Below are 23,953 nucleotides of genomic sequence, written 5' to 3'. Positions count from 1 at the left end.
ATGCCTGCATAGGGTAACTAAGAAAAAATAATTGTCTTTTCTGTAATTTTTTTTTTTTTAGCAGAAAGAGGGACAGACAGGAGGAGAGATGAGAAGCACCAACTCGTAGTTGCGGTACTTTAGTTGTTCATTGATTACTTCTCATACATGCCTTGACTGGGGGGCTCCAAGCCCTAGTGACCCCTTGCTCAAGCCAGTGACCTTTGGGCTCACACCAGTGACCATAGGGTCATGTCTGTGAGCTCATGCTCAAGCCGGTGCCCCTGTGCTCAAGCCAGTGACCTCGGGGTTTCAAACCTGGGTCTTCAGCTTCCCAGCTTGATGTTCTATCCACTGCATCACTGCCTGGTCAGACTGTAATTGGTTATTACTTGTATATATGCTATTATCAGTCTTAATGCTGTGATATGATCCTCTGACATTTTTAAAGAAATTACCTATTACTGTAGTGACAGATGTGTGGTGTTTATTACAGTTTGTCATTCGATGAATTTTGCATCTGATGGTTGTAGCTTAAGTCCTTACATTGCAAATGTAAGACCAGCTGCAGTGAACATGTGTGCTTTGTTCTCAGAGGTCAGGAAGAGTGAGCCTGATGCAAATGGTCGTTTCTAATGTGTGTGTTAAAGATTTTAAACACAGGCCCTGGCCGGTTGGCTCACCTTCCTCTCTGTCTCTCTCTTCCTCTCCCGCAGCCAAGGCTCCATTGGAGCAAAGATGGCCCGGGCACTGGGGATGGCTCCTTGGCCTCTGCCCCAGGCGCTAGAGTGGCTCTGGTTGCGGCAGAGCGATGCCCCCGAGGGGCAGAGCATCACCCCCTGGTGGGCAGAGCGTAGCCCCTGGTGGGTGTGCCGGGTGGATCCCGGTAGGGCGCATGCGGGAGTCTGTCTGACTGTCTCTCCCCGTTTCCAGTTTCAGAAAAATACAAAAAAAAAAAAAAAAAAAGATTCTAAACACAGAAGTGATGGATTTCTCAGGAGTACTTCTGTCATTGCCTTTAAATGAGAAAATCCTGTGAGTAGCTTGCCATTCAAGTCTTGGTTACATTAGTTTAAAAAAACCACCATAACCGTCTTCTGGAGAAGAAAATCTCACAGGAAGTCAGAAGAAGAGGTCAGATGGGTATGGTACCTTTACAGACTCACGGTGTCCCAGTTTCCACTGGGCTGTCTCAGCGTCTCCTAAGCCTCCCTCTCAGCGCTGTCCTCGCCCCTGGTGGCTGCTTCAGACTGCACCGGGTTTTGTTGTTGCTCCACTCCACTTTCTATTGCTACCTCCTTTCTTACTCTTAACAGGGAACTTTCTTCACAGGGAAAAATAAGTGATCTCAGAAAAAATGTGCCTAAATGCAAATCAAATCGCAATGAGATACTACCTCACACCCACAAAAATGACTAAAAAAAGGACAGATAATAGTGTTGGTGAGGGTATAGAGAAGTTGGAATGCTCATAAATTTCTGGTAAAAATAAAAAATACAGATGCACTTAGCAGACTGTCACCATATATATGATGAGAGAAAGAGAGAGAGGAATTGCCTCCAACTTCTGGCTCCCCAACCAATAAACTCACTCTCATCCATATCAATCCTTTCTTTCTTTTGTGTTTTAATGGAAGATCCCCTCCCCTTTATTGCTTACCTACATTTCTGCTTCAGATCCCCGTTCACTTTTACTTTCTCAGAAACCTCATTCAGTTATGTCCTCTCCTCTATCTTTCTACTGGCTCCTTCCCATTAACATTTAAACATTTTCACATTTCTAACATGTTTAAAATAAAAAGATCACCCAAAATGTGTCCTTCATCCAGCTCATTTTGCAGTTACTACCCTATTTCACTTTTTCCCTTCAGTCAAACTTCCTGAACAAGTTTTCATTCTCAGTGTTTCCTTTTCTGTACCTTTCATGTGCTCCTTACCTTGCTGCAATCCGGCCTTACCTACCCACAGCCTCCCTGAAACTCTTCTTGTAAAGGTTGCCAATAATTCTTACTAAATCCAGTGGACACTCTCAGTCCTTACCTTGTTTGGTCTCGGGAGCATCTGACACTGACACTACCCCCTTGTTGTGGTGCTCATGTCCTAGGCTTCCATGGCTCCTCTGGTCTTCTTCCTGCTCTGCCTGTTCAGTCTCTTGTAGTTTCTTAGAGTTCCGCCCAGGAGCCTGTTCTCTTCTCATTCCACACGCTTTCCCCTGGGCGGTCTCAGGCCAAACTTCCAAATCTCCAACCCAGATCTCTTTTTTTTTTTTTCAGATCTCTTTTTTATCATATTTATAAATCTATCTATTGGCCATATCTATTTTGATGTCCCACAGGTAGCTAAACTTAAAATGTCCAGAGTATAATTCCTCATCTCTCCCCGAAACATGCTGTATTCTTGTAGTGAGAGACATTACAGTTCGCTCACTCATTTAAGCTAAGCATCTCTGTGGAATCCTTGGCTCTGCCTTCCCCTTATCTAGCTCCTTCCTCCCATTCAGTCAGTTACAGAACCCCCTTGAGTTTGTGTCTTGTCCAGTTTTCTCTGTTTCATTTCCCTGATATAGGCTTCCCTTCTTTCCAGAATAACTACAGCCACCTTAGGCTCCCTCTAAGAACTCCTTCACCCCATGGTCTCTACATTCAACCAGAATAATCTTTAACAGACGTACATCTATCTGATCATGCCACTCCTCTGCTTAAGATCGGTCAGTGATTACATGTTGCTCTTAGGGTAAAGTCTAAGCTTTTTGGCTATAGCCATGCTACATTTCTTTCAGTTCTTCCATCAGAACTTTAACTGGCATGCCTGTTTACTAGTCCAGTGCCTGCCTTCCTTACAGGTAGTTGACACTTACCAATTCTGATGCCTCCATAGCACCTAGATGTCAACATTGGAGCACTGGCCTGACCAGGTGGTGGCGCAGTGGATAGAGTGTCAGACTGGGACAAGGAGGACCCATGTTCGAAACCCCAAGGTCACTGGCTTGAGCGTGGGCTCACCAGCTTGAGCACAGGGTTGCTAGCTTGAGCGTGGGATCATAAATATGACCCCATGGTCGCTGGCTTAAACCCAAAGGTAATTTCTTTGGCTTGAAGCCCAAGGTCACTGGCTTGAGCCCAAGGTTTCTGGCTTGAGTGACAATTGTCAAGGCACATATGAGAAAGCAATCAGTGAACAAGTAGGAGACTAAGAAGCTGCAACGAAGAATTGATGATTCTCATCTCTCTCCCTTCCTGTCTGTCCCTCTCTGTTCCTCTCTCTGACTCTCTCTGTCTCTCTCAAAAAACAAAACAAAAACATTGGAGCACTGGTCACATTGTGAAGAGCATCTGTTTATGTGTCCAGACCCTAACCCCGTATAAGTTCTGTTGGAGGTTCTGATGGTAGTGGTGTTGGCTCTGCTCTGTTTACCTAGAGGATATTCAGTCAACATTTATTAAATGAATGCAGTATGGTCCTGCATGCCCATTGCTGGAACTTTAGTTTGTTTTTAGGCCTTCACAGGGTACAGTTGGTACTTTTCTTACAGCAGAAACTAGTGGGTAAAATCATTTTAGAGAGATCCATGTAGAAAGGTTCATGATATAAATATTTAGATTTGAACTTGGGCCCCTGCAAAGCAGCCTTGGACTCATTAAAAAAATAGAATTTGTATTATTGTGTTCAACCCATTTCTTTAACTTGTTGATCCATCTATTTTTACTCTGGTCTAATTTGTGAATGCTGTGTGTTGTGTGTGGTGCAACAAAGAATAAAATTGTGGAAGAAAATTATTTCAAATCATGATGGGGTTTTTTTTGTTCCTTTTTGGAAATAAAAGCATCTTATTTTGGTTTCCTTTTGAAAATAAAAGTATCTCATAAAACAATTCTTTTATAAGATCATAGTCAGCTTCACAACCTGGATATGTTGTTTTGTTGTTGTTGCTAATATTGTCATTTGGTTTGTTGGCTTTTCTAACCTGAGCACTGGCTTCAGTAGAATTGTTTCTTCAACTTACAATGAGCTGTCAGATTCCCTGTATCCTGAAATTGCCTAAAGTTTCTGTGCAATGAAATGAAAGTGGTCCTCTCTTAGATGATGTGGCTAAAGAATTGCTTCCAGAAGCCATTACTGCAAATTGCATGTGCTTCAAGTCAAGTCAGTCACTGGCCGTGGAAGTGACAGTTGTCCTCTTAAGCGAGTGAGGAATTTAAATAAAACTGATGAGACAAAGGGCAATCACTGTGTTAGGAAATTCTAAAACAGCAGTTTTGCTATTTTTGAATGGAGGGAGGGTAACTTTGTCACCTGTACAGCTGGATCTTGTTACATTCTCAGAGCCCCTTAGTCTTTGTGGAATTTATCAAGTATTGAGTACATTGTTTCTTTCCCTTTCCCTCTTTCAGTGTTTTTGACTTGCAGAAAAGAGAAGTGGATGATAGCTGTTCTAGCAGTTGGGGCGGTAACAGCATTACTGTCTCGGCAACTCTCTGAAACTTGGCTTCCTTGCAGTACTTATACCACAGAAAGAGTGGAAGTTATAAAGTGGACTTTTATTGAAAGAATTTTGAGTCTGATCCTATTTTAGAGGCTTGTCTGGAGCTGGGAAATGCATTATGTGTCTAAATTAATGGTGTAGCATCTGCTCAGACTCAAGAAGCCCATCAGCATTAGCATAGAAGAGGTTAAGCCTGACCAGGCAGTGGTGCAGTGCATAGAGCGTGGGACTGGGATCCAGGGGATCCAGGTTTGAAATCCCGAGGTCACTGGCTTGAGCGCCACCGCTGGCCAATTGTATTGTTTTCTATGATTACCCCCAGCATTCTCGGTATTTGGGGCTGTTGTCGGAAAAATAATTAATATGCTGTTATTTTGTTCACATTATCATACATTTGTCATCATTTAGAGACAGAGAGTTTATATAGGTGACTAGGTAACTCATATAAGTGGAATCATACAGTTTTTGTCCTTTTGTGTCTGGCTTATCTCACATAGCATAATGTCTTCAAGGTTTGTTCCTGTTGTAGCATGTATCAGAATTTTATTTTTAAGGCTGAATAATATTCTGTTGTATGTAGATACCACATCTTGTTTATCCATGCATCTTTCAATAGATATTTGGGTTTTCCACCTTTTGGCTATTGTGAATAGCATTGTTATGAACATTGATGTACAAATTGTATGTTCGAATCCCTGTTTTCAATTCTTTTGGGGATATACTAGAAGTGGAATTGCTAGGTCATAGTTATTTTATGTTTAATATTGTAACTGTGGTAATGTTTTCCACATTGACTGTCATTCTATATTCCCATTATCTACTTTTAAATTTTATTAATAATTTACTTAACACTCTCCCACCCTAGGTTGTGAATTTAAGGTGAGAATACTTTCTAAAACTTTCAAGAGCTTAGGATAAACATCATTCAAATAACCAAGTTTTGTTTTTACTTAAAATATTTGTGTTTTTTGTCATAGAGTGCTTTTTGTAGATTTTTAGAGTATATTTAAATGATATAAAGAAAAAAAAATGTCACCTCTAATACCTCCAGAGAAATACATTTTGATATTTATATATCCTTTTTCTCTATATATTACATTTAAAAATATTGTAATCTTGTAATCATGTTGTACATATTTTATAACATAGGTAAGCCTTACAGGGTATTCATATTTTTTGTGAGTTATTTTTGTTTTGTTTTTATCATAAGAATTAACATTAAAACATATTTTAGGTTTGATTTTTGTTTTTTTAAAGAGATAGAGAGAGAGTCAGACAGGAACGGAGAGAGATGAGAAGCATCAATCATCAGTCTTTTGTTGCCACACCTTAGTTCTTCATTGATTGATTTCTCATATGTGCCTTGACCACGGGCCTTCAGCAGACCGAGTAACCCCTTGCTCGAGCCAGCGCCCTTCGGTCCAAGCTGGTGAGCTCTTTTTTTTTTTTTTTTTTGCTCAAACCAAATGAGCCCGCGCTCAAGCTGGCAACCTCGGGGTCTCGAACCTGGGTCCTCTGCATCCCAGTCCGACTCTCTATCCACTGCACCACCACCTGGTCAGGCTATTTTAGATTTTTGTTAGCATCTTCCCTGGGATGCTTCATGTAAGTGGTACACAGAAACTTGGGAAAGAAAAACACTGGGTTACCTTTTCCTTAAGATACTTAATTACTGCTGAACACTGACATGCTTACCCAGGATAGCCGGAATAGGCTGACGGGCCATTGAAGATTCTTCCCTGTGAGCAAAGCCACCTCATTGAATGACTTCACATATTACTATTTGGAGTATCTAATTTCTTTGGCAATCTCTGTAGTGATGACTGAAATAAAATGTAATTGAATTACATATATATTCTATATAAGTAGAATCCATATAATTAGAGCAAAACTGTTAATACTTCTACTTCCTATTTAGGCAAATTTAGTAAATGTCATAAGATATCAGAGCTATCCTACTACTGGTCTTCTTGCAATAGATCTTTATTTTCTGAGTAAGCCACAAGGTTCTTAAGTCTAATAGAGATTTCATAGAGGCTGAAAACTAGTTACTTTTTAGTGATTGTACCTACTTAAGCTTTTAGGATTAATAGTATATATTTCTTATAATTTTGTGGTAGAGGGTCAAGCATTAAGTCTATGAAATTGATAGAATTATGATACTTAGTATGATTTTCTTAACACTAGTAAAGTTGCCACTGCCCCTAGAAAAATGAAGTAATTAAACATTTCACCACATTAATTTAATTGTAATGATGATAGTGATAATTCTGAATTAATTAGAAAATTTTGGTGATATTTACATTGACATTGTGGTGCCTTAGTAAAGATATGCTATATACCCAAGCTCAAGACTATGATCTGTTGTTCATATAGCACATAGGACATCCTGGGGTTCAATAACTCCACAGAACCTCTTTGAGAACTTTGTCTGAATTCTGAGAACCCCCTGTTTATATCATCAGCTGCCTAGGTTGAGCATAGTCTCATGAAGACATATTTTGTACCTTAGCAGTCTGTAACCCAGGGATGCACCTTGTGCTCACACAGTCTTGTGAGCTCCTGGAGGACAAATGTCGCATTGCTCTCCAGGCCTGCCTCCCAGTGAATGAATGATATTTGTAAGGTTTAACTAGGCAAATTTAGACAGAGAGATGTTGGGGGAATACTTTTTGGGAAGTGATTTCTATATTTCAAGCATTTTAAAAACGAATGCTGGTATACATTTATGAGACTAGATAAAGTCAGACAGAAATAATGTTGGAGAAGTTTAGCCATTAGAAAGGCTGGGACTGATGTTTCTTTAAAAAGAATCAGAAAGGTGAGGGTTGAATCCTGACCATGCCACTTACTGCTCTGATTTTGAGAAGTTATTTCACTTTGAATCTTATTCCTTGTCTGCTGCTGAGAATGGATTATGGTCTTTTCCTTGTAAGAGTATTGTGAAGATTAAGTGAAATAGTATATGTGAAGCTACCTGACACAGGGTCTATCTACAACAAAGCAGCTTCTTGATCATTGTTAGTTTCTTCCTTCCTGCTCTTTATTTGCTTGTGTTGCCAGAAGTAATTACTTATTCGACCAACATTACTGTCCTTGTTCTCATGCTTTCAAACCCCCCCCCATAGGTTCTTTATTTCATTTTGAAAATAAAACTATAGAGCTTTACAGAAAATATTTTTGAGAAACCCGGGCAGAGAAAGGTAAGTGGCATGTCACTCTGATGACAAGTAGTTAAAAGTAAACCTGGGACTAAAACACTGGCCTCAGGACTCATGGTTCTTTTCTGCCATGCTACCGGTGACGTGTCCTGCTTCTGGATGGGTGTGGACATGGAAGACATATGACTTGGTGTTTATATTGACTCTTAAATTACAAGTATTTGGAGAAATATCTTGTAAAATAAAGCTTTGAGTATTTAGCACTGTTGAAAGTTAGACTGATTTTTTGGTAGAATGCCATACCCGTGGGGCAAAGTTGTATGTAACTGGTTAATCATTTCAAAATAATTATACTGCGGTTAGGAAATTATATGATTTTGAATGGTAATATCCCTTGTGTTGTAAGTTCAAAGATGGTAAATCTTATTTTGGCTAATTAATTCCCTCTTTCTCTCTTATTTATTTACTTATTTAAATTTTAATTTTATATTACCTAAAATATTAAATTTTGAATACTAACTTTGATGTGATTCATGTTCTAGGAAAACATGCTTATGGATTTTCTTGGAATTTTTCTACTTTATAGACATTTACACTGTTTACTTCTTGTAACTCCTTTCTTTGTTTTGTAAAAGGCACAAGGCAGGCCATTTGGGGGGATGTTTTCAAACTATTATTTTTTTATTGCTGTTTTTGTTTCTAAAAACGATGCCCAACTTCATTCCTCATAAGAAGAATTCAAGTTTAAACAAAACTGAGACACCGAGATAATACACTGTGTGGTAAGGGTGTGGTTAACAGGTGCTGCCATATGGTGATATGCTACTTCAGTAGAGCACAACTTGAAATAGCTGTTATAAACTAGATATTGAATTTTGACCTGGCAATTCCATTTTAGTTTATCTTGGAAATTTATGTGTAAAAACAAGATGTGTATACAATAATATGTACAAACAATTACAGTATTGTTCATGTTAGCAAAATACCGGAAGTGACTTAAGTGTCTCATTGGAAAGAGGTAAATTGTTAAGTTGGTACAATGGAATGCTCTATAATACCATTGCAAAGAAATGAAGTAGGTCTCCATGTACTAATAGAGAATAATTTCCAAGATGTTCTGTTAAGTGGGGGAAGGGAGGAAGCTCCCACACACTCATACATACCATGCTTACTTAAGCATACACTATCTATGGAATGAATTAAAACCACTATTAGCAGTGGTTGCCTTTGAGGAGAGGGTCTGGAAGGGAGGATAGGTAGACTTACTTTCCTACACCCTTTTGTACCATTTGAAACAAAAAAATTTAACATGTTTATGTGTTAGTTTTTGCCTTTCCCAAATTCTTTACCTGTTCCCACCAACACATACACATATACAAGAGTGCGCGCGCACACATAAACCTCTTGCAGGACTAATTTTCAGAACGTTCAAATGTTATTCCAGGAATCTGGCTGAGCAGTGACAGGGAATGGTGTTCAAAGTTTATCAAATATGAGGTGTGATACTTGGGGCATACATAACAGACACCTTATCCTTGTCATCGAGATTGGTTCGGATGGGAAAATCTCCCTGGGTGGTGGACACTGAGGCCTTGGCTAACTATGGTCACGCTCTGGGGGCTTGGTGAGCTGGCGCTGTTGTGGGCTGGAGCCAGCAGGAGACCGTGGCTTAGGTCTGCCTCTCTCCACTGTCTCTAGAGGTCCGAGAAGAGAGTGAGTAGGAAGGAACTTTCAAAGTTCTCAACCTCTTTAGGAAACTGGTTGTATTATCAACTGTGTGTTTCTATTTTGGTTTCAGAGGTGAGAGCCAGAATGGAAATTTACTTGACACTATACAGTTTTGTGCTTGTGCAGCCCCTGGGAATTTTTAGAAATACTTTTTAACCCTAGAAGAATTGGAGCCATGACCAGGTTTCTTTGTGTAAAACTCCTTAAAAAGATTATGTTTAGAGTCTTAAGGGAATTTATATATCTCTCTACTTTTTATTGGGTCTTATTTAAGCTAATTGCTATTTGCCTAAAATCTGTAGTCATGAGCTCTAACACCAAAATTAGGGTGAATTGTCTTTTTTTGTTCAAATAACTTTTCTCAATGTGAAATGAAATGTGGTCTGTATATATGTAGAAAATGTGGTCATATAAATTAGGACCATAATTTTTTATTTTATGGATTCATCCAGTAAATCTGGCTAGTACTTCTTACTATTTTTGCCACTTTGAACTATCTGAAGAGTGTCCCATTCCTGTTGTTCAACAGTGGCTCGGTGTGGCAGCGATGGGGGAGGGGTCTTTCAGTGCATTCAGGCAGTGTAGTTGGAGAGGGGGAGGTAGAGATAATAATTCTGACTTTTATCTCACATGCATACACACACCCTCACCCTCACCCTCCTGGGGAAAATATACGTGAGGAGAGACCCTGGTTTCATCCAGTTTGCATATCTTTCCTCCATTATATGCTATCTTCTTACATATGCCTGTAAGCATCTATGTAACAGATTAGTACTGACCTGGAAGAATGCAAGACAAACAGCTGGTTCTACCAAGTTTCCCTTCCATTACACGAAAAGGCCTACTCTGAAGGTGGGGAAAGTGAGCAGTATGTTTAACCAAAGGAGGATAGTTTATTCTTGATTTAGCTTTTGTTTTCTTTTATTAACAGTGTAGTTTTTCTTTTTAGTTTAGTGGTTATTTAATTTTTTTTCTTGGAATCCTTTTTGTTTGTTACAGCAGAGATGTCAGCATATTTCTAGGAATTGCTTGAAGCCAGAGTCATGGTGGATGTAGGAAAGTGGCCAATCTTTACTCTGCTCTCACCTCAAGAAATTACATCTATTCGAAAAGCGTGTGTCTTTGGCACCTCAGCCAATGAAGCACTGTACGTTACTGATAATGATGAGGTAAGAATCTCAAAATCCAGAATTTAATTTTAGGGCTTATTTTGGGATTGTGCTGTAAAGTGTGCAGTTTGAAGATTGAGGAAAGGTGGAGGATACAAGAATCTAAATTCAAGACTGTGTCTTTGATATAACTTGTCTTTTCTTTCATTTTCTTGATTTAATGCTGGTCTACCCCTAGTATTCTTTGAGTCTCATAGTATAGCCAGATATTCTAAAACTTAGGTAATGCCAGTAGAGGTTGACTTCTTAACAACTTTTTCAGTCTCTTCCTACCCACTGAGCTGTCAAGCTGAACTTGAGTGTTATTTTCTGAGTGAAGAAGGGAGCCTTTGTTTAACTTTAAATGACTCAAACCAAACTACTTGTTTTCCAGGTCTTTGTGTTTGGACTGAACTACAGTAACTGTCTAGGAACTGGAGATAACCATAGTACGCTTATCCCCAAAAAGCTAGAAGCCTTATGTGGAAAGAAGATTAAAAGCCTCAGTTACGGCAGTGGACCACATGTTCTTCTCAGCACTGAAGGTAAAGAGGGAGTGAGACCAGCTTTGCAGTTGTGGGAAATCGAGCAGTGGATTCTAAGCCCAGGGGAGGTAGGGCTGGTTCAAATAATTAATTTCTAATGATTTGTTATTGATTTCTGAATGGTAAAGGTTAAGCACTTCAGGCGAACTCTGAACAGCCATAGGGTGACTTGCAAATGAAGCAAACTTCTGAGGTTTTAGGCTAGATAGTGGTTTTCCTGTCTCCGTCCATAGTACTTTCATTCAGCAAACTAAGGGGTCCTTTAAGCCTAATTTTTCAGTGGATTTGTGGTAACAAGGCACTTTAAGGTTTTATTTGATACATTTTAATAAACACAGCTAGAACTGTCTTTCCTTTCTTTATGTAGTTCCTGAACCTTGGATTTAAGAAATCTTCATTTATTCCCTGGCATTCCTAGGGATGCCCTACAAAAAAAATGTGGAGCGTCCTCTCCTTTTTCTCTCTGCTTCCCACGATCGCTCAAGAAGACTGTGCATTTGTCTTTGATCACTTATCTCCACTGTGGGCAACCGGAACTCTGAAAGTGTTGTAACTGCATTCTTCCTTTTATATTTTAGGCACATTTGTCCCCCCTCTCTCTCTGGCAGAGGTCCTCTCAGCTTTTTGTTGAGCAGTCCTACAGGGTAGTGGAGGCAGTTCTCTCCCCTGTCTTGCTGTCCCCAGACCAGGAGATTCTTTGGCTGTTGCCATAGGTCTTCTTAATATTGAGCATTTTAATTGTGTTTAACTCATATCTGAGTTCCACTCCACACTGTCTACATCTCTCTCTCTCTCTCTCTCTCTCTTTTTTTAATGAGAGAAGGGGAGACCGAGACAGACTCCCGCATGCTCCCTGACCGGGATCCACCCGGCAAGCCCACTAGGAGACGATGCTCTGCCCATTTGCGGCCCTTGCTCCATTGCCATTTTTTAGTGCCTCAGATGGAGGCCAGTGGTGCCATCCTCAGCGCCCAGGGACAATTCGCTCTAATGGAACCATGGCTGCAGGAGGGGAGAAGAGAGAGAAAGAAAGAGAGAAAGAAGCGAGAGGGGGAGGGGTTGAGAAGCAGATGGGCACTTTTCCTGTGTGCCCTGGCCAGGAATCGAACTGGGGACTTCCACATGCTGGGCTGATGCTCGACCGCTGAGCCAACCGGACGGGGTCTCTGCATCTTTCTTAAGCTGTGAAGACCCAGATGTGAGCATGACTGTCGGTACGAGGATAACTGGTGTTTTGCATAATGAGGCGATTATCTCCCTTCCCCGTCATGTAATCATGCTTTCCAGGACCACACTGGCTCTTTCAAGCAGTTACGACTTTGCTGACTGGTTCAGCCTGTTATCCATTGTGACCTAATGATTTAATTTTTTCCTCCAATGTATATCAATTTTAACTAGTCATTGATTTCTCACCATAAATTCTTGAGGCAGTTTTTTAGAGCAAACATACTAAAATACATACATTCAAATTTTTGGTTTTCTTCAAAGGGTGACCTTAGAAATTATAACTCTTCTTTTGGAATTATTTTTAGTATCTAAATCATACAGTTTTAACTATCTTGAATGTTACAATTGAGATATAAATAAACAATACACAAAAAAATATAAACAAAAATCTGGTTTTCTTGTGGGAATATTTTTTTTTTTTTTTTAATATTTTATTTATTCATTATAGAGAGGGGAGAAAGAGAGAGAGAGAGAAGGGGGAGGAGCAGAAAGCATCAACTCCCATATGTGCCTTGACCAGGCAGGCCCAGGGTTTCAAACTGGCGACCTCAGCATTTCCAGGTCGACGCTTTATCCACTGCGCCACCACAGGTCAGGCATGGGAATATTTTTTATTTTGTTTTTAATTCAATTTTGGTCGTTAATACATTTTACATAATGTACATTAAATATGCTGTGCATTATATATCTTATGTATGTAAATACATATATTTGCATATTGTATGTCTTACAATCATAGTTTTAAAACAATTTAATGCTTTATTTTAATTTTTTTAGCAAGAGAGAGAGAACAAGAGAGACAGACAGACTGACAGGAAGGGAGAGAGATGAGAAGCATCAACTCATAGTTGCGGCATTAATTGTTCGTTGATTGCTTCTCATATGTGCCTTGACTGGGGGCTCCAAGCTGAGCGAGCAACTTCTTGCTCATGCCAGCAACCTTGAGCTTTAAGCCAGTGACCTTTGGGCTCAAGCCAGCAACCAGAGGAATATGTCTATGATCCCACACCCAAGCTGGTGACGCCATGCTCAAGCTGGCAAGCCCGCACACAAGCTGGTGAGCCTACACTCAAGCTGGGTGAGTCCATGCTCAAGGTGGTGACCTCAAAGTTTTGACCCTGGGTCCTCAGTGTCCCAGGTCGATGCTCTATCCATTGTGCCACCACTGGTCAAGCAAAAACAATTTAATAACACTAAATCATTAAATAGTTTATGGCTTTTAGTAAAACCTCTGTCTTACTCCTCCTTACTTTTAGAAACTGCTCTTCAGAAGGAATTATTTTTAACTCTTTCAGATGTTTCTTCTGATATTTAATCTCATATTTTATATCAACATGCTTATACTACTATTTCAAAATTTTAAATTTTAGATATTATCCTTCCACTTTTTATAATGGCAGGTAGCATTTAGCTCTCTTTCTCCTCTCTTCCCTCCTCTTACTGTTTCAATGTAGTGTTATCACTAGTATTCAGTGTTTATATTATTAGAGCTCTGAAAGTGTTATTTATACCTGAGTACAGCTGTTTGTTCTCCTGGAGTTTATTTATTTACTTTCTCATACGTTTATCATTACCATGTGCCCAGACTCGTCCACAGAACAGTATTGTTTCACAGTGCGTCTGAGCAGGTCAAGTCATCAGGGAGCCCTCTGTGCCCTGCTGCGGCCTGGACTGGTCACTCTTGGCCGACTACACGGCTGTCAGCCTAGACTCAGCTTCCTTTCACCATTATCCTTGGAAGTCCCCTCACCTTGTTCTCTCTGAATCTCCTATTCTCTGTGTCCCACAATCCTCCTTGGATTATAGCCCCATTTAGGAAAAACACATTCTCTAGTAGCTTCCTAAGGAAAGGAGTGTGAGAGAAATCTTTGAAACTCTGTCTTAAATATTTTACCCTTGCAATTATCAGTGGTTTGGTGGACCTTGGGATTCCTAGCGGAAATCATGTTTCCTCAGAATTCTGAAGTCATTGCACCTTTCAGGTTTCAAGGGTTGCTCTTGAAAGTCAGATGCCGTTCTGACTTTTGCTGTTTTACAAGAGACTGTTTTTTCCTCTTTGGAAGCTATAAGGATCTTTTCTGAATTCCAAATATTCTGGAATAACCATGTTTATATACTCTGGGTGATTTTTAATTCATTGTATTGGTCATTCTGTTGGTCCTTCAATCTGGAAATTCCTTCATTTCTAGAAAAACTTCTTATAATATTTTCATGGACAGTTTTCCTTCTTTGTTTTCTCTGCTTTCTTCTTTCTGGAATTTTTCTTAGAGTTCAGAGATTCTGAATCTATTTTCAGGGACATTTTTTTAACTTATCTTATAACTCATGTCAAACTCTAATATTTCTGCTGTTACATTTCCAAGTTCTCTTTCTCATTCTTTAAATGTTCTGTTCTAGAGCCTCTTATTCTTGTTTCATGGATTCAGTATCTTTTCTTTGAGGCTGTAATATTTATAGGTTATTTAAAAATTATTTTCTGTTCTCTGCATTGTTTCTTTATTTACCTCCCTAGTTTCTTATTTCTCTTTGTTTTGGCCTGAGACATCTTATTTATTTATTTATTTATTTATTTATTTATTTGAGGTGAGAGGAGGGGAGATAGTGAGGCAGACTCCTGCATGTGCCCTGTGATCCACCTGGTAACCCCATCTTGGGCCAATGCTCGATTACTGAGCTATTGTTAGCACTGAGGCTGTCATGCTCCCAGAGCTATCCTCAGTACCCAGGGCTGTGCTTAAACCAATTAAACCACCGACTATGGGAGAGGAAGAAGGAGAGAATGGGGAGAAGGGCTGGAAAAGAAGTAGATTGTGACTTCTCTGATGTGCTCTGACCTGTAATTGAACCCTGGACATCCATATGCTGGGTTGATGCTCTATCCACTGAGCCACTGGTCGGGGCCTGGTCTCTGACTTTTTTTTTTTTTGTAACAGAGACAGAGAGACAGATAGGAACAGACTGACAGGAAAGGAGAGAGATAAGAAGCATCAATTCTTTGTTGTGGCATCTAAGTTGTTCATTGATTGCTTTCTCATATGTGCCTCAAGCGGAGGGCTACGGCAGAGCGAGTGACCCCTTGCTCAAGCCAGCAACCTTGGGCTCAAGTCATGTCTATGATCCTGTGTTCAAACCAGCGACCCTGCACTCAGACTGGTGAGCCCACACTCAAGCTGGTGACCTTGGGGTTTGGAACCTGGGTCCTCTGTGTCCCAGTTCCAACACTCTATCCACTGCACCACTGCCTGATCAGGCTGGTCTCTGACTTTTTTTTTTTTTTTTTTGTATTTTTCTGAAGCTGGAAACGGGGAGAGACAGTCAGACAGACTCCCGCTTGCGCCCGACCGGGATCCACCCGGCACGCCCACCAGGGGGCAACGCTCTGCCCACCAGGGGGCGATGCTCTGCCCCTCCGGGGCGTCGCTCTGTTGCGACCAGAGCCACTCTAGCGCCTGGGGCAGAGGCCAAGGAGCCATCCCCAGTGCCCGGGCCATCTTTGCTCCAATGAAGTCTCGGCTGCGGGAGGGGAAGAGAGAGACAGAGAGAAAGGAGAGGGGGAAGGGTGGAGAAGCAGATGAGCGCTTCTCCTGTGTGCCCTGGCCGGGAATCGAACCCAGGACTTCTGCACGCCAGGCCGACGCTCTACCACTGAGCCAACCGGCCAGGGCTGGTCTCTGACTTTTAAGTTAGAGACTTGCTTTAAAAGTTTGATGATCTTTGGCTACCTGTTTACAGATAAGAAGAGCCAGGTGCTAATATACATATTAGGAGTTCTATGTTCATGGGTGACTTGCCAAATACTGAGCTTGGCTTTCTGGAGATAATAGCTTCATCCAGGATGGTCCCAATTGCACTGTAGGGTAGAATCTTCCAGTTTCCTGATGTGGAATATGTTTTTGTTTTGTTTTTTGCCAGCTTTCTAGATGCTGAGCAAAGAGCAGGGACCTCAGTATTTAGTATGGGGACTTGAAGTTTATCTTTTCTCACTATAGTGCCTCATTTTTGTCTTTAGAGCCCCTCTAGATTAACTTCCCAGAGCCCTCTGCCTTATTTCTTTGTTGTCTTATGTGGGGGAATGGAGGGAAGCAGGTTTGGGCAAAGAGAAAAGTTGGGCTGAGGTGCCATTGCTATGAGAAAGTCATAGCAAGTACATGCTGTGAGTCTCTCGCTGTTTTCCCAGGCTGGGGAGGGCTGGTTGCCTGACCACATAGGAAGAGAATGAGGAGTGGGGTCTGACTGCTTCTGTTTTCAGCTGCACCTGCCGTTGTATCTCAGGTGGCCTCTGGCCCGAGTGAGATCCCAGGGCTGGAATTGGCTGCCCCTTTTGCTGATGTGGGTGTCATCTTCTCTGGTCTGCTATGTTACTTACTACACCCATCGCTTTCCCAAAATTTTGTTGACATCTCTATTGTTGTGTTTTCTTTTTTACTGTTCTTGTCCTTGAGTGTGCATGCCTTCTATACTCCTTACTATCATTTCAGTAGGATTTGAAGAGTGAGTGAAGATGAAAACGTGTTCAATTCTCCATTCTTTATTGGCCTATATGGTATTTCTAAAAGGTGTTTTAGGAATATTTTAATTAATGCCATGTTATAAATTGAGCATCTAGTCCTTCATGAGAGCTCTGAGGATCAATATTCATTTGGTATTAGCACTTCACATACATAGATTAGGACTTGTGATTTTCTTTGTCTTCTGAAGCAACATGAAATTAGGTTAATTAATTTTTTCTGGTCACTTCTGTAACTCAGTGTCCATTCTGTGAAGGCTACACACTGAGTTTCCTTGAAGCTCAGAGATTCCCGGGATGCTTCTCTGCCTCCCTCTGCTCCCTCCCTTCCCCACTCCCCGCTCTCCCTTTTTGCTGGGTATTATTTCGCTGTCACATCTTGTGTAATTTTGTTCATCTCCTAATCTGCGAGTGTTCTGAAGTCATCCTCAGTCTGGTAGAGACAGTATGGCAAGTGGATGCTGCTGTCCTGGTTGGATTAGGTTGCTCCAGGAATTGGGACTAAGAGCCATCTCATGAAGGAGTTAACAGTCCCTGTGTTTCATAAAGTAAAAAGGGAAGAAAGATGAATATATGCTGTTTTAAAGAGTAAATGCATAAATGAGTGGAACAGCAAAACGATGTTTCTCTCTCTCAAATTCAATCAAAAAATAAATTTTTTTTTCTTTCTTCTGAAGCTGGAAACGGGGAGAGACAGTCAGACAGACTCCCGCATGTGCCCGACCGGGATCCACCCTGCACGCTCACCAGGGGCGAGGCTCTGCCCCTTGGGGCGTCGCTCTGCCGCGACCAGAGCCACTCTAGCACCCGGGGCAGAGGCCAAGGAGCCGTCCCCAGCGCCTGGGCCATCTTTGCTCCAATGGAGCCTTGGCTGCAGGAGGGGAAGAGAGAGACAGAGAGGAAGGAGAGGGGGAGGGGTGGAGAAGCAAATGGGCGCTTATCCTGTGTGCCCTGGCTGGGAATCGAACCCGGGTCCCCCGCACGCCAGGCCGATGCTCCACCGCTGAGCCAACCGGCCAGGGCCAACTAAAAATTTTTTAACGAATTATCTTCACATTTGGCTAGCACCTGGTGCCTTACCTGATTGTGTGACTTCAGCTCTCATCTCGAAGGAGTACGAGCCCTGCCCATGCTGTACTATAGCCATGGCTGCTTCACATTTCTGCTTAGTGTCACTAATGGGCACGTGTCATCAGGTGCCAAGCCTGCTTGTTATTGTTCCCTCCAGCTGGCAGCTTTTGGGTGCTGCAGTGTATGATAGGACAGTGAGCACTGCTGCACCTCTTTTGCTATAAAGTGAGTCAGTCCCTTTGTCTGATGAGATGTTTTGTGGAATCCTGTGTCAGTGGATGAAATACCTGTAAGTCCTTGGGGAGTGGTTCTTCTGGCTGAGGCCCTGTGCACAGGAAATTCGTATCCAGGTTATATGTTGATTCTTGTCAGTATGAGTGGCTACGCCTTCCAGGATTGAATGGGTCCCTTTGGAACTATATTGTTACCAAATAGGTAGTTGGTCACCTTGATGGGTGGTGTTGTATCAGGGACTCTGCTTGGTTCTGTTACGGCGCAGTGGGAATTCGGCAGTGGCAGTAGAGGTCAGTCTTGGTTAGCGGGAGTCCAGTCTTCTGTTACTTGCATTTTTTTCCTTATGAGTGAGGTTGAACATCTTTTCATATACCATTTCTTTCATTGTGAATCATCAATTCATTTTTCTGTAGGGTTCTTGGTTGTTTTCTTTTGTATTTTCAAAAGCTCTTTTTATGTTAGAGATTATCTCTTTCTTAGTAATATAAATTGCAAATATTTTTTTCTCAATATTAGTATTTTTTGCTCATGGTATTTTTTCCATGTAATGGATTTTAAAAAATACAGCTAGGCCCTGGCCTGTTGGCTCAGTGGTAGAGCGTCAGCCTGGCGTGCAGGAGTCCCGGGTTCAATTCCCGGCCAGGGCACACAGGAGAAGCGCCTATCTGCTTCTCCACCCCTCCCCCTCTCCTTCCTCTCTGTCTCTCTCTTCCCCTCCCGCAGCCAAGGCCCCATTGGAGCAAAGTTGGCCCGGGCGCTGGGGATGGCTCTGTGGCCTCTGCCTGAGGCGCTAGAATGGCTCTGGATGCAACAGAGCAACGGCCCAGATGGGCGGAGCACCGCCCCCTGGTGGGCATGCTGGGTGGATCCCGGTCGGGCGCATGCGGGAGTCTGTCTGACTGCCTCCCCGTTTCCAACTTCAGAAAAATACAAAAAAAAAAAAAATACAGCTAGATTTATCACTCTTTATTGCTTCTGGATTTTGTGTAATAGAAAAATTTTCCTTACTCCCAGGTTATGGAGGAATTTACTAATATTTTCCCTTCTAGTTACTGTATAGTTGGGTTTTGTTTTGTTTTGTTTTGTGTTTTTGTATTTTTCCGAAGTTGGAAATGGGGAGGCAGTCAGACAGACTCCCACATGCGCCTGACCGGGATCCACCCGGCATGCCCACCAGTGGGCGATGCTCCGCCCATCTGGGCTGTTGCTCTGTTGCATCCAGAGCCATTCTAGCGCCTCAGGCAGAGGCCACAGAGCCATCCCCAGCGTCTGGGCCAACTTTGCTCCAATGGAGCCTTGGCTGTGGGAGGGGAAGAGAGGGACAGAGAGGAAGGAGAGGGGGAGGGGTGGAGAAGCAGATGGGTACTTCTCCTGTGTGCCCTGGGTGGGAATCGAACCCGGGACTCCTGCATGCCAGGCCGAAGCTCTACCACTGAGCCAACTGGCCAGGGCCTAATTACTGTATAGTTTTATCTTTTTACATTAAAATTTTTTATTTATTGGGAAGTTATATTACATGGTATGAGGAATGAGTCTAAGTTTTCAGTGTGACTGTCCAATTATATTAGTCCAATTTGTAAAAAGTTCATTATACCCCAACTGACATAGCTTTTATTTCCATATACAATTGGTTTATTGCTAGACTTTCAATTCCATTCCATTGATTCATCTCTGTGCATGTCCTAGTATTAATCTTAGTTTTAGAAACTTAAAAAATTTTTTTTAAATTTTTTATTGATAATTAGAGTGGAAAGGAGAGAGAAAGAGACATTGATTTGTTGTTCTACTTATTCATGCATTCATTGGTTGACTCTTGCATGTTCTCTGACTGGGAATCGAGCTCACAACCTTGGCGTATGGGATGATACTCTAACCAACTGAGCTACCCAGCCAGGGCTTTGCTACCATTATTTTACATTTTTAAATTTACAAAGGAATAACTAATATCTTTATGATATTGAGTTTTACTGTCCAAGAACAGGTATATATTTCTATCTATTCATGTTTAGTTTTTTATCTTTTAGGTTTGAACATTTCTGTCACCTGATATAACTTTAACATAATATTGTGGATAATTTTTTTAGGTTTTATACTCTTTTTTTTCAGTTCTGAGCCTTATTCTTGTTAGGATAAAATTTCCCATTTATGATTTCTGTCGCAATTTCTATAATAGGGAAAACTTCCTGTGAGACCCATGTCAGAGGCTCTCTAGATCTGGCTTGTACTACCTGGAAGGGAACCCTGATTTTGTTGGGTTATAGTCATGCTAGAGTAGATAACCAGAAACCTATGTAACTATGAGTACCTGTCCCTTCAGTGCTTGGGGATGGTTGTCAGTGAGGCAGCAGCCTGACAATAACACTTGGATCTGCTGTCTCTCCTGAGTATTGTTGTTGGCAGATTTAGATTGTCCCTAAAAAGTCAGGATGTTTTATTACCATGGAAAAGACAAGAAAAGTGCGTAACTCTGGGATATCTGTTCTCGATTCTCAGCATGCTGTGGGAGGAAATGCACAGAATAATGATCCTTCCAGAGAGGATGCATACAGAAAAGTGACTGCTATCAGAATCCCCAAAGGATAAAGTCATTAAAAAAATTCAGCCAATGTTTACACCAGTAGTCTGTTAGAGAGAAGTCCTGTGATTTTTGTATGTAGTATATGCAAAAAATACACCTCTTTCCTCTGTATGTAGGGAGTGACACCCTCCCCCCCAAGAGTTCCCTGAGACTTGGTATTTGGTAAAATGATGGTAAAGATTAGTTTTGAACTTTCCTGTGTCTTTTGCCTTTTGCTTGGTACCTGACAGAGGAACTATTGAGATGATTCGAAGTGTTTAGAAGGCCTAATTTTTGTATATGTAAGTTGATATCTGACCACAACGCTGATCTTCTTTGTTAGTACCAAGTCCTTTCTTTAATGATTTTGTATCTTTCTATCCTGTTTTCTTACCCATCTCTCTTTCCCTACCCCTCATCAGTGGTTGCTTTATAGGGAGGAAGGATACTGTGAAAGAAATTAAGGTTGGAGAGTAAGTTGTGCAAAATTTGGGGAAGAAAGTACAGGGGTTACCATTTCTTCCTGGAGCTGATTCTTTGTGTGTGGCCATCTTGTACAGACGGAGTTGTTTATGCCTGGGGACATAATGGATATAGCCAGCTTGGGAATGGGACAACCAACCAAGGCATTGCTCCCATCCAAGTCTGTACCAATCTCTTGATCAAGCAAGTAGTTGAAGTAGCCTGTGGCTCACATCATTCAGTGGCTCTGGCAGCTGATGGAGAGGTAAGTGCCTTGCTTTTATTCTTTATTTTTAAATTGTAGTAAAATACACATAATATAAAATTTAACATCTTAACCATTTTAAGCATACAGTTTGGTGCCATTAAGTCGATTCGCATTGTTGTGTGACCATCACCACCATCCATCCACAGAGCTGTTTTCATTTCGCTGAACTGAAGCTTTGTACCTGTTAAACATTAACTCTCCTTCCTCTTCCCTGAGCCTGGCAGGCACTTTCTATAGCTATGGATTTGACTACTCTGAGTGCCTCATGTGAGTTGAATCATACAGTATTTGTCCTTTTGTGACTGCCTTATTTTACTTAACATAATATTTTCAAGATATATCCATGTGGTAGCACGTGTTAGAATTTCATTGTATGTGTGTGCCACATTTTGTTTATTCATTTATCTGTCAGTGGATATTTGGGTTGTTTATACCTTTTAATTATTGTGAAAGTGTCTTTCTTAAAAAAAAAAAATGACCGTATTGTACGTGGTGTCCTCTGAACATAGGAGCCCCGTGTGCATAGCTAGAAACATGGCAGGACACATCCTTTCCTAACACGTCCTGTATGATGTGATCAGGACCACTCAGTTCAGTCTCAGGCTGTTTCCTGAAACTTCCAGTGAGATATGTATGACAGTGTTCTGTATTTTTTTAATGACCCCATTCTTTAAAGGGTATTTTGTTTTTCAGTAAATGTAAATAACAATAGAAAATAACTGTACTGACATTCCAGTAGGGACTGGACCACTTGTTCACCTGCAAGTTCCATGCTGATCTTAAAGGTTATATATACATCTGATTGATTCTGTTTTCTAATCTGATAGCATTTTTTTCCTCTCCTTATCCATAACCTTAGGTCAGGCCTTGTCATCTGCCTGGACTGTCACCATGATTTCTTTTATTCGATAGCTTGTTAATTGGTTTGCCTGTCCACTATCACTTCTCCCTCTCTTGTGATTTCTGAAAGAGAACTTAGATTATATTGTTCCCTGTTTAGAGTCCTTCAGTGGTGCTACAGTGATTTTACTAAATAGAATGGGTTGTACATGAAGAAACCGAGTGAGCTCAGAGAGATCCAGGGTGCATGGCCGGGATGTGCTGGAGCGAGGCTGGCACGTAGGCCTGTACCCGGAGCCCGCTGTGTCCTAGTCTGCGTCTTGGTTAGTAGAACTACGGTCCCCAATTTTAAAATAAAATGCAGGTGCATTGCAAGAGAACTGGGGATATTTGAGAAGTGCCAGAAAAAAGATTATTGAAATTAGAATTTGTTATTTGTACAGTCTAGATTCCTGGTAATTTTTACCTTAAGCATATGTTACTTTGGATAATTGTGTTAAATATTCACATCATTATACTAACTATTCCTGTGAATTTGCTCCCAGGAAGTGTTCTTCTAGTGTAGAAGTTATTTCCTGTACTGCCAACATTCTGCTTCTCCTAATTCTCTCTGATCACAACTCTGTTTGATAGAGTCAGTTAGTAATTAACTTGAAGTGACTTTTTTGTTTATTTTTCATCTTTGTTACTAGATTTTAACTAGTTTAGGCTCCATTTGTGTCTTTCTTCCTTGGAAATCTGGTTTTCAGGTTATGGGAGATTGTGATCTAGAAGGAGTAAGCAGGACGCAGTTGAGGTTGGGAGCTGCTTGGAGCCGACAGACAGCAAATGAGAACTCAGAGAAATGTTACCAACAGCAGACTAATAGCCTGGTGTCATTTCTGAAGGGGCAGATGTCTCCTTAGTACTTGTGAGCATTACTTTGTTATGACACAGGGCCAGAATTGACAATTATGATTATGATGGTCCTAAGTCATTGGGAAAGGTTATGAGTGTCCAGTACTGGTAATTGATGAGACAGGGAAAAAATAGAGTATGGTTTCAGAGGGTTTCCATGAAAAACAAAGAGTATTTATGGCCAATGAGTTCAGTAGAGTTTCTCGTGCCAGTGATATTTCTTAGCATATGCTTCACGTCTTATCGATGCGGATTAGAACGCACGTGTAACCACCATAGTTTTGGAGGCAGCACAGCAGAGTAATGAAGAGTCCCCGCTGGAGTCACTTACCCCACTCTGTTTCCACTTTCATATGTAAAGTGGGGATGATAATAGTCTCTACCCCTGGGTCACCCTACAGGAGTACTTACTATGGGGATTAAATAGGTTCCTGCAATAAGGTAAGTAGAGTCCTTTAGCACATTGTAAGTACTCTATTAAGTGTAAGTGTTTTTAGTCTTATTTTATGACTATTATTATAGTTTGGTATAGAATTTTCACCCTTACGGTTATTCCCTCACCCCTTCTTTTGTGTAGGTGTTTGCTTGGGGCTATAACAACTGTGGCCAGGTGGGCTCAGGGTCCACAGCAAACCAACCAACTCCTCGCAAAGTCACCAACTGTTTACATATTAAGAAGGTGGTAGGCATTGCCTGTGGTCAGACCTCATCCATGGCTGTTCTGGATAGTGGTGAGGTGAGCTACCTGTGCGTTCCCCTTTCTCCTCCTACCTCCTCTTTCAGTGAAATCTCATCTTTTTCATGAAGTGTGTGTATTAGATCGTGGAAAGACAAGTGCTTTGTTTTG

At 41.3% G+C, this 23,953-nt stretch overlaps 1 protein-coding gene across 6 annotated transcripts in view; it reads left to right on the top strand.

Annotated features, from left to right (window-relative positions):
- RCBTB1 (RCC1 and BTB domain containing protein 1) overlaps positions 1-23,953 on the top strand; it is a 48,248-nt gene that overhangs the window by 5,765 nt on the left and 18,530 nt on the right. For 3 of the 6 annotated variants that reach the window (XM_066234303.1, XM_066234301.1, XM_066234306.1), the window contains exons 2-5: positions 10,350-10,519; positions 10,893-11,043; positions 21,200-21,366; positions 23,684-23,842. In XM_066234303.1, coding sequence (XP_066090400.1) covers positions 10,394-10,519; positions 10,893-11,043; positions 21,200-21,366; positions 23,684-23,842 — 603 coding nt within the window. In that variant the 5' untranslated portion in view covers positions 10,350-10,393. The remainder of the gene's footprint in view (positions 1-10,349; positions 10,520-10,892; positions 11,044-21,199; positions 21,367-23,683; positions 23,843-23,953) is intronic. The other 3 variants (XM_066234302.1, XM_066234304.1, XM_066234307.1) reach the window with 1 other exon arrangement.

The sequence above is a fragment of the Saccopteryx bilineata genome, chromosome 6 (assembly GCF_036850765.1).
Source record: "Saccopteryx bilineata isolate mSacBil1 chromosome 6, mSacBil1_pri_phased_curated, whole genome shotgun sequence".
Lineage (NCBI taxonomy): Eukaryota > Metazoa > Chordata > Mammalia > Chiroptera > Emballonuridae > Saccopteryx > Saccopteryx bilineata.
The sequence above is the reverse complement of the archived record's forward strand: the minus strand, read 5'-3'. Positions and strand labels throughout refer to the sequence as shown.